Consider the following 11364-nt stretch of genomic DNA (forward strand, 5'->3'; position numbering starts at 1 on the left):
TGTGTGTGTGTGTGTGTGTGTGTGTGTGTGTGTGTGTGTGTGTGTGTGTGTGTGTGTGTGTGTGTGTATTTATTGTAAATATCAATGTAAATTTTATTAAATTTTGTTTATTTATTGCCATTTTCATTAATTAATCATTAGCTTAATAGTTGCTAGAATGTAAACGGTAATTCTTTGAAAACACATGGGTTTACCAATGTAATCAAAGATAATTAACTAAATACCATCAATGTCCCACACTACTTCGAATTCACACAGCTACGCAACTCTTACACGGCGCGGGCTTCTTATCTACGTTATGTCTCAATTCTGCATGTATAGCGCTCTTGCATCACTGGAAGTTGATGAAATAATTAACTATTGAGATGGACTATCAGATCATTATCATACTTTTGAACCGTCGCCATCTTTCGTTCCGCTAATTCGTTGTAGCTAGAGATCGATGTACGTCTCCTAGCTGCATAGAAAGTACTGTGAAGCGACATCATGTACAGCTAGCGACTATGGCAGGTCATGCGTTGCAATAATCGATTTGAACAAAATATTGCAAATATTTTAGGCAAATTTATTCGAAAAGATACTGAATGTATGCGATTCCATCTCTAATATGTTCATTGTCTGAAACATTTGTGCGATTTCGCTAGCCGAGATCTATGCGGTTTTTTTTGTTAATTTGCAATTTGTTTGGGTATAGTTTCATTTCTGTCCAAATGTATACGATTGCCCTCCGTAGATATGTAGGATTTTGTATGACTATTTTATGCGATTTCATAGTCACCGCAATGCATTTTTGAAAAATTTATGCGATTCTTCGTGAATACATGCGATTGTGGCGCAAATATATACGTTTCTGTACTGTGAATAGATGCAATTTTCATGCGAACATTTGCGATTCTGTCTGTAACGATATGCGATTCTGCATGGTGCAAATATATGCGATTCTGTACTGCGTGTGAATATATTCGATTCTGGTGCAGACATATGCGATTCTCATTCGCCGGCGGCAAAAGTGATAGATTGCTGAAGATAGCTTCGGAGGTGACAATAATGTCGCAAGCTACAAACGCTACATTCTTTCACCGTTGTGTCAGTGGCCTCTACCTGCTCGGTACGTGTACCACTTGCCCTAGAGTAATGTCTTTCCTGCAGTATCTGCAAGATGTGCTAGAAGACTGCCAGGTGCATTTGCAAACCGTTGACGATCGTGGATCAGAGTCTCTTCTCGAAAGATCAGCTGTTCGCCTAGAAGGTAAAAAGCTAATTCTATGAGACGGTCTGACGTTTGTGTACGTTAAGTTTCCGCCTGCTGGCTGCACCTTTACCTGTATTGACCAAAGCGTTTTACTGTAACTTTTCCAAAACGTAATATACGATTACGACTAATTAAGAGTTTACCAATAGATGATGATGGCAGGGCTATATATCTCTAGACATTCAGTGCTTCACACATCAAAATATTTGACTTTGCTAAAGCATTTTTGTTTTTAAAAGTACTATGTACGGTGTCATGTCTGTCTGTCTGTCTTGTCGATCTGTCTGTCTGTCTGTCTGTCTGTCTGTCTGTCTTTCTGTCTGTCCGTCCGTCCGTCCGTTTGTCTGTCTGTTTGTCTGTCTGTCTGTCTGTCTGTCTGTCTGTCTGTCAATACACGTATTTGCCATTTAAATCAAACATTTACATCATGAGCAACTAAATAGAAACGTCCACAGCAACACTAATACAACGTTAACAGGACCATTACGGTCCTGAACCAATTACACTACGTTATGACGATCTAGCATATCTGGCTATGTTAATAGTTTTGTACGAGATGACTTTCGCATTACATCGTTGTAGCTAGTGTCACTGATATGATATTGATCGCCACTTTGTCTTGAAGTCGGTCTCATTTCGTTTTCCTTCATCATTCCTTGCACTCTTTGCCAGTTTGCTCAAATACTTTACTGCTTGTTCGCCCCAACAGTCAAAATATTCAAAAACTAGAGAAATGACCAATGGACAGGACCCTTCTGGCAGCAGCTCAGAATTATGTTTGTCTGTTAGTCTGTCTGTCTGTCTGTCTGTCTGTCTGTCCGACCATTTGTCTGTCTGTCTGTGTGTCTGTCAAATAACATTTATTTCAAACATACATCTATATTATAATACAATGCTAGCAAGGTAACTATATAAAGTTCTGTAACTACGAGAGTTCCTAGGACTAGATTTAAAAAAACCATACATGTAACACTTAAAAAAGAACAATGCAGACTACCCAGAGCCAACTGTTTGTCCGTCTGTCTGTCTTTCTGCCTGCCTGCCTGCCTGCCTGTCTGTCTGTCTGTCTGTCTGTCTGCCTGTCTGCCTGCCTGCCTGCCTGCCTGCCTGTCTGTCTGTCTGTCTGTCTGTCTGTCTGTCTGTCTGTCTGTCTGTCTGTCTGTCGTGTTCGTCCGTACGTCCATACGTTCGTTCCTCCATCGACTCTTGATCTGATCTATTCTGCTATAAAATTCTAAGCCTTTAATTATATATAGGGGCAGTGCGCGTACTAAGGTCTTTAGACGAAGAACATCATACAGTTTTACCACCCAAAACACGTCGTGCAATTTCCGATCTGGAGACTCAATTCTGTACTCTCCTTCATGCTTGGGATCAGCTGACTGCTCAAACGGTATCATACCATTGTTTTGCTACAGCAGTACTTAGATCGGTTCACAGTTTACATAATTCAGAAAGATACCGACAACGCGGCCGTCCACGAGTGCCTATCGATGGCGAACAATCAATTTATCTATATTCTTGTGGCTTTTCATGTTCTCAAGTAGCTGATATGCATTTGGTTCACCGATCTACAATTTGGCGCCGTTGCCAAACCTTGGGGACTCCTACGTCTCGGTGCGTAACTAATAATGCTTTTCGGAAATTGGTGTAAGATTTTGTTTTTAGAAATTTTCAGATGTTTCGGACGACAACTTGAGGGAAATCGTTCAGGAAATCGTTCGGAAACAACCCCATATCGGCTGTTCAATGCTTATGTGTATTCTTCGTTCCAGAGGAATATACGTCCAAAGACACGGGTGCAGGTCAGCTCTCGTAACTGCCGACCCCATTGCTTCGGCTATGCGATGGGGCGCTGCCGTTCAAAGAACATATAATGTTCCAGTACCCAACAGTTTGTGGCATATTGACGGTCACCACTCACTGATACGTTGACGTCTGGTTGTGCACGGTGGTATCGACGGCTATTCTCGGATGGTTGTGTACTTAACTTGTTCAGACAACAACCGAGCCGACACAGTCTTGGAAGCCTTCAATGAGGCTACGAGAGTGTGCGGGTGGCCTTCAAGAGTTAGAGGGGATAAGGGAGGAGAGAATTACCGTGTTGCAGCAGCAATGATCGCACATCGTGGAGAAAGAAGAGGAAGTTTCATAGCTGGGAGATCAACGCACAATCAAAGGATAGAACGGTTGTGGCGTGATGTATTCGCTGTGTTACTCAAACGTTTTATTCCATATTTTACTGGATGGAAGACAATGGATATCTAGATCCACTAAATGAGGATCATCTATTTGCCCTACATCACGCGTACCTCCCTCGGATTCGACGTTGCCTGTCTGAATTTAAATCGGCTTGGAATGCTCATCCTTTACGAACAGAGCACAACTGGACTCCACGGCAGATCTGGGTAAATGGGGTAGTGCACCACGAACGTGCACATCAGACGGCTGTATCGGACATACCGAATGCCGCACAAGATGACATTGCCCAATTTGGAATCGATCCAGACGGTCCGATTACTCGAGATGAAGAAGATTCATCATCGGTCGTAACCGTACCGCAGATAGTTCCATCTAGAGATGATTACCATCGCCTTATGCTGTCCGTCGATCCGCTGTCACCTAGCGATGAATTTGGAATTGACTTATACTTACAAACTACTAACGTACTACTAGACATAAATGAATCATGATGCATACGTGTATTCCTTCTTGCATTGTTAAAGCTGAATATCTCTTTTAACTACCGCGTCATTGTCACTAACGCAGAGCACTATTTGTGGAAGCATGCAAATTGGAGATCAGATTTATCTGAGTCCTTCGTGGTTTAACAAACCGAATTTCAGACCAAAGTACCTCTATTTAAGCATGCACCGTCCGACCTGAAGTGTCTTATGTAAGACACGATTACAGTATTTTAGCGCTATCTAACTGACGAGTCATTTTATTTTTATAAATTAGGGCTGTTATTCCATGCTGTAACACACTCTGTTTGCAGTGTTTCCCCTGCCGTTGATTTGTAATCTTGAACAGAACACAACAGAAATTTGAAAATAGCATGCATGCAACAATACGACACAATTACGTTCCGCAAATCACATCATTCCAAAACCCTCTAATCCGAGCTGTAGAGCTTGCAGAAAGTGATGACGAAACTGCTGGTAGCTTGCGTGTACTGTAGGCAAATACATTGACAAAGTACACGTGGATGCCGTGAGCATTGCTGTAGTGTCGTCAACGTCGTGGTACTTAACGGATACATAGTCTCCGGGTGGGAGTCGTTGTGTGTCGTTGACTGCAGCAGTAAATCGAAGCAAAGCTGACAGCACAGGAATGCACTCTAGACAGCACAGACTGTGTATTTGTGTCACAGCTATTTTTGTAAAAGTGCATGTTAGATACTTGAATTACCTTCCCCCAAATCAATTATTGCGTTATCGTCATCGCTAATAAATTATTGAAAAAACATCTCAGCTTTTATCTTCTTCTCTGTGTCCGGAACTTCTACGACTATGAGCTGTTGTATCCTAATGCAAATTCACACAGTAAGAAATTAAAAATGACATACAAAGAAGAAGCTGACTTTGAGAAGGTCAAGGGGGTCTCTTCGTAAACAAAAAATGAACGCCATGGAAGAGGGTTTGATTTCATCGCTGCTAGAACGCCAAGCGCCGACAATCCTTCACGAATATGAGAGACAGCCGACCTTCTTTTGTGTATCAATTCATTTATAATGATACACTGCATAATCTCTTCCTTGCGCTTCATGATAATCGTACCAGTCCATCCACTCGCAGATATCAACTCTATTACATCAAATCGTTCCACAAGTATCTGAAATGCCTCAGTAGTGTCGGCATTGCTCATCTAAAACACATTGCAAATCAAAAGGTAGCGAACGCTGTCAAAGACTGCATGTGCGCAAAGAAACCTCGCTCGACATGCATTTTGTTTCTGATTCAAGCATATCTGCGACCTGTGTTTCTGCCAAGAAATCTTCTTCGTCTTCAGTAATCAAAAATCTGAATAAACCTGCGGCTAAGCACGACATTCCCATGGCACAGTGAATGATTGAATGTGCTATGGCAGTGCCAACGAGTTTGAAGACGCTAGACCTTATGGCCACCGCATTGTGAACAGGCCAGATCTTCCTGGGGAAACCTTCAAACAGCCCCTTTTCAACGGAAGTGACGGCACTAAAAAATTCTTGAAGAACTCCCTGCGAAGTCCTCCGGCGTCAATTCCGTCTTCTCCATCAAACCGAACTCGAAGAGGTCGGGAAAGGCTCACCGTTGAAGAGGACTTGTAAAAGGCAACAGCTTGTGCAAACAAACTTTCACGACTTATCTCCAGATCAAGTGGTGGCCCTTGAACAACTCTCTCAGAGTGAGCGTGAAGCACTGCCGAAAATGACAGGTTGTCACTAGGGTTTTGAAAATCATTCGTGGTAGTTGGCGATTCTGAAACGTATAATAGCGACAATGTCGATAAGTATACGTACGTACGTACATACATACATTTTTTTGTTACAAGGACCCTTAGGGCCCAGGTTACTGCAGACACTACTAAGTACTTGCTACGATACTTTCTACCATACTTTCTACGATACTTTCTACGATACTAGTATACAACCTACGATACTAAAGTCTGTTCACGAATTAGATGGACTCGTGCCTGAGGGTTGGACCTTAGCTAAACAGATTATCAAGAAAGCCGGATGTTATGTTTGTATAAGAAGCTATCTTATACTGATTGCATTCTTAGCGTGTGTTGTCACAAGGACGCAAACCACTAGATATGGTGATTGAAGTAAACCCTAACGAAGGAAGAGTCAGATGCTGGTGAGTCTGATTCCACAGAGAGCTATGACGAAGATCAAATGCAAGCCACAGGAAATCAATAAATGCTTGCTTGTACCGTACACGAGTTTCTAATTGTTTGTGTCATTAGTATTTTGTTACACCCCTGCTTAGTTTGATAAAGAGTTATCTCACTGGGGGTTGTCTCTAGATTGATCTGATTAAGCTTGTCTCCACCCGCTAACTCACTACAATTCCGGAAGTTGCTTATGCCGGTCTTCTGTTCATAGCAAGAAATATATGATTATTATAATTGAATTAAGCTCTTCAAGAGCTGTCCATCGATATTAATTAGACCTCGGAAACCCATACTATACTCCTGCTACGCGCTGAATTCCTCAGTCCATCTAATGCGTGAACGGACTTCAGTATACAATTGAAACACTATCAGCAGTCACTGTCTATATGTAACTTCTTCTTTGCTTCTTGGACAGAACCTGACAATCTGGAAAGAGAGGCAATTGTATGTTAGTTCTTGCCTAAGGGAACTTATGCATGTGGCCCTCCCGCACTCGAACTCTGACACAAAGGTCCCGGATGTTTTCAATCTCCAACTGCACACTCTAACCAATTGAGCCACATACATACATGCATGCACACATACATACATACATACATTTTTTTATTAAAAAAGTCCTTAGGACTTAGTATAAATTGTTTACATTGCAATCATAAGCTAGATACCATTGTCAATTAACACACTCACATACACACACACACACACACACACACACACACACACACACACACACACACACACACGCACATGTTAATTAACTATAGCTAGAGTTGCGTTCGATACTAAGACATTGTCATTTGAGAAACTGAGAAGACACCTGTACGTGAAACACAGTCTTATCTAGAGAATGATACGTACCATTTCTGGCAACTGCCGGTGACAACGGAGTAGTGACTGGCGTTGACGTTTCGTCATGACCAGAAAAGCAAGCTGAAGCAAATTCCTCTACAGACAATGCTGCGCCGTCGGCCTGGAAACCGATTCACATGCAAGTGAGTGTGTTTCCAAACTACGACTAGGACTTTCTAGGACTTCATTCTCAAAAGTCGTCCTAGAAGGCACAGGGTTAATACAATGTATAATTAATGCCAATGAATAGCTAAAATACCTCTTTGTTTCTGGTGAATTCAGATTACTCGCGTCCTAAAATACAAAACGATAAGTAAAAGATGTCAGAGCGAAAAATGTTCTAAATTTGAGAACATTCATAGGCAATGTCCGTTTTTTTAGGATCACGTGTACAGCCCCTTGATTAGCCAACTTCTTAACATTATCTCCGTCTCACTTGTGGCTAGAGGCAACAGCAGGTATAGAGATACGATTGCCCTCACGACGAACAAAACTATAAAAGCAACAATTCGAGTTCAACTTGCTTTCGCTATATATAATTAACTGCATGTATACTACCTAAGATCTTCACAATCTCTCTCGCCGAAACTTTCGTTTACAGAGGTCATGACATCAATAATTTTTCTTTTTATGGATTGCTCATTGTCGGTGTTCGAAAATGTAAACTGTTCGTCTACAAGAATAGAATCTCTTGACTTAGTCGTATTCTCGCCTTCATCGAATTCCCTTAGAACGACTAGTCGCTTGACATAACTGGTAGTTTTTGTTGATGCAGCTCTACCCTTTTCCCATTTTCTGGAATTGAAATTCCCTCCCCAGCCTCGACTGATAACTGGCTTTTTAGGGTCGAAAAGGGTAGACTGTTGTGGGATCTGTGCCTTGTATGGTTTAAAGACTCTAGATACTTCCGCGGTCACTCCTGGTGTGATGTCTCCTAGGCTTGACCGTGCCAAAGTGAGGCTCTCTGTCGCGCTTTCTAACAAACGTTTCCCTATTATTAAATTGACAACTGTATTTGCAAATTGCAAACAGAAAATTGCTATATATTTTCAAACCTAGTGATGATAAATTGCAGTCTGGAGCTCTAGTTGAGGAGGAGGAAGGTTGTACAAAGTACTGATTGTCTAGAAGCTCCCCATCGTCAAAATAGAGAATATCTCCATCACTGAAAGTTGAATCGACTCGTCAACTGAAAACACGTGGGTGCACGTGCTTTTGTAGTGACTTACCGTATGACGTCGAGTTCTTCAATTTGGCTCCCTAGCTCGTTTGTAACCGTTTGGGCATCGATGGACAAACGTCGACTGGCCACTTGGAGGAGTTCCTCAAACGAATTAGAAAGCTGCACGACCTATTACGAGTGCCCACCCGTAATAGAAAACTCAGAGTGAAAGAAAATCAAACGACACGCATGCATGCGTACATACAAAGCCACTGTGCTGCTTTCCCGCTCTTCTGACAACAACTCTCATACCCGTTTCCTTCAAACGCTGGCTGTATCTTACGTGCAGTTGCTTTGTAATTAAGTTAAAACTCGTTACCTTGATATAGAAGGCGCAAAATGTTTTACGCTGCCTGTTATGAAACGTCAATGATATGCGATTGCGATTCAACGTGCCGGCAGAGGCGATCCTTTCAATTATATATGCGATCCTGCTTTCAAATATATGCGATTAGTTCAAACCTCTTCGATTTTGTGCAATTATTTTTGATGTCGGGCATCGGTTACATGCGATACTGATCTCGAATATGTTCACTACCCTCCCAAATTTATGCGATCCTTTCTTCTTGCGGGTGCTATCTGGATCTTGAATATAATCAATTGTTATCCGTATATATGCAATCATGTCGCTAATATCGTTGATTCGAATTTAGTGTAGTTGATTCTTGCCCTTACATAGTCGATTAATTTATACATAATCGCTTAAAATTATCAAATACATTCTGACAAAAATCGGCTATAGTTGAGAATTATTTTTGCAACGTTTGGCGTTCCATAAGCGACAGGTGTCATAGGGAATTTGACATCCCCTGTTTGTTGCACACACCCCCACCCCCACACCCCACCCCCACCCCCACCCCCACCCCCCGAGCCGTATTCACTAGGGAGTTTGGTATCCCCGAGCCATATTCTCTGAGGGTCTGAGGCACCCCTCTTGGCATCCCTTGGGGAATTTGGTATCCTCTATCCATCATGTAGGTAAATGATCAATCGGCCGACGAACTACCGGTGCACTTCCAAGAAGAAATTGTGCGATGATGCTAGACGATCATGTGCCACTATGCTGCAGAGTTCACGAACTTTCGGTGATGTCATTGCTTTTAGTACGAAACACCGACTAGCCCATGCCACGCACAAGTTCTCGTAAAAGATAAATCCAGTGCCGTCTAGCTGTGTCTACGTCTGGATTGTCTCTCATCATTTTCAATTAGTTCTACCATTCTAAGAAGTGTTGCAGAAACCGAGAGAAGCATATTACACGGTCTGAACTGTAGCAAGTCTAGGTGGAAGAAGTGACGTCTGCCGGCTGTGCGTAGGCTGTATGTTGATTTTTGCGTCATCATCTAGGTTAAATGGTGTCTGGTATTACAATGACCTCACCATGAGGTCGTAGACTCTGTTGCACTGGCACATGACCGTATATCATCCCCTCGCTATGACTCATTGGAAGTTCACGGGTAGTTCGTCAGCCGACTGATCGTTTAGCTACATGATGCATTACGGCCCAACGCATATATATATATATATATATATATATATATATATATATATATATATATATATATATACTAGTATACATGGCCCGTCCTTCGTACGGGCAAGATACTGTAGTGTAAAGATAGGTCTGTGGACACGTCACGTGCAATCTTTGTTGCGAGGTCCCGGATATGCTGAATGAATTCGAATCTTGCTCTTCGCGCTTGTTTCGATAGAAATCGACACACTCCCCGTGTAGCGCTTGCTGCAGAAAACGTGTAGGTTGGATTCGGTGCAAATGCGATCAGAATTTGGAGAGAAACGCAAGCGATAGAAGAGTAGGTTTCGTCGGCAAGAGATACTCGATTGCTCGAAGCTTTGCGAAGGACGGCGATGCATAGGGTCTATACGGGACTGGTGCGGGCGTGTGTTCGAATGAACTGCAATGTGTAGCGTTTGCGTCGTCGAGAAATTTTACGCGTGAGTCGATCCCTCGAGAGGGGACCCGGTGCATTATTTTTTTATATTTTACGCAAACCTTCCTCTGTGCGTGCCGAGTGTGCGTGCCGATTTCGGTTGCGAACGGACAAAAGACGTGGCCGCCAAACGCGAACATACACACACACACACACACACACACACACACACACACACACACAGACAATTTGAGCTTTATATATTACTAGGATCTATGGCCCGTCCTTCGTACGGGCAAGATACTGTAGTGTAAAGTAGGTCTGTGGACACGTCACGTGCATCTTTGTTGCGAGGTCCCGGATATGCTGAATGAATTCGAATCTTGCTCTTTGCGCTTGTTTCGATCGAAATCGACACACTCGCCGTGTAGCGCTTGCTGCAGAAAACGTGTAGGTTGGATTCGGTGCAAATGCAATCAGAATTTGGAGAGAAACGCAAGCGATAGAAGAGTAAGTTTCGTCGGCAAGAGATATTCGATCGCTCGAAGCTTTGCGAAGGACGGCGATGCATAGGGTCTACACGGGACCGGTGCGGGCGTGTGTTCGAATGAACCGGAATGTGTAGCGTTTGCGTCGTCGAGAAATTTTAGACGGGGGTCGACCCCTCGAGAGGGGCCCCGGTGCATAATTTTTTTAATTCTTTTACGCAAACCTTTCCCTGTGCGTGCCGAGTGTGCGTGCCGATTTCGGTTGCGAACGGACAAAAGACGTGACCGCCAAACGCGAACATGCACACACACACACACACACACACACACACACACACACACACACACACACACACACACAGAGACAGACAGACAGACAGACAGACAATTTGAGCTTTATATATTAGATAGATATATATATATATATATATATATATATATATATATATATATATATATATATATATATAGCCATGCATAGCCCTGGACGGCTAATCAATGGTAGCTCTGAACACACGATGTTATATTCAACAGCAGAGGGGAGGCGTTGACTGTGGTGTGTTTGCTATTGCATTTGCTGTACAATTAGCTCTAGGAGATGATGTAGCAAGCCTGAAATTCGACCGACCGCGAATGAAGGAGCATCTGTACAAATGCTTGCATCAGAAGAAAATGACAGGCTAGTTGTGCGCAATGCACCCAAACAACTGCTAGACGCACTCATAGACTTCGCCGTACTTACATAGAAATTTGCCGCAACTGTTTGATGCCAGAAGAATGCGA

General features: G+C 42.7%; 1 protein-coding gene across 1 annotated transcript; it reads left to right on the forward strand.

The window, feature by feature from the left end:
* Positions 1-3424: 3424 nt before the first annotated feature.
* LOC134183036 (uncharacterized) lies at positions 3425-3981 on the forward strand. Its single transcript, XM_062650481.1, has one exon. The coding sequence runs from the start codon at positions 3499-3501 to the stop codon at positions 3943-3945; it is 447 nt and encodes a 148-aa protein (XP_062506465.1). The 5' UTR covers positions 3425-3498; the 3' UTR covers positions 3946-3981.
* Positions 3982-11364: the final 7383 nt, after the last annotated feature.

Source organism: Corticium candelabrum, chromosome 8 (assembly GCF_963422355.1).
Source record: "Corticium candelabrum chromosome 8, ooCorCand1.1, whole genome shotgun sequence".
NCBI classification, from domain to species: Eukaryota; Metazoa; Porifera; class Homoscleromorpha; order Homosclerophorida; family Plakinidae; genus Corticium; species Corticium candelabrum.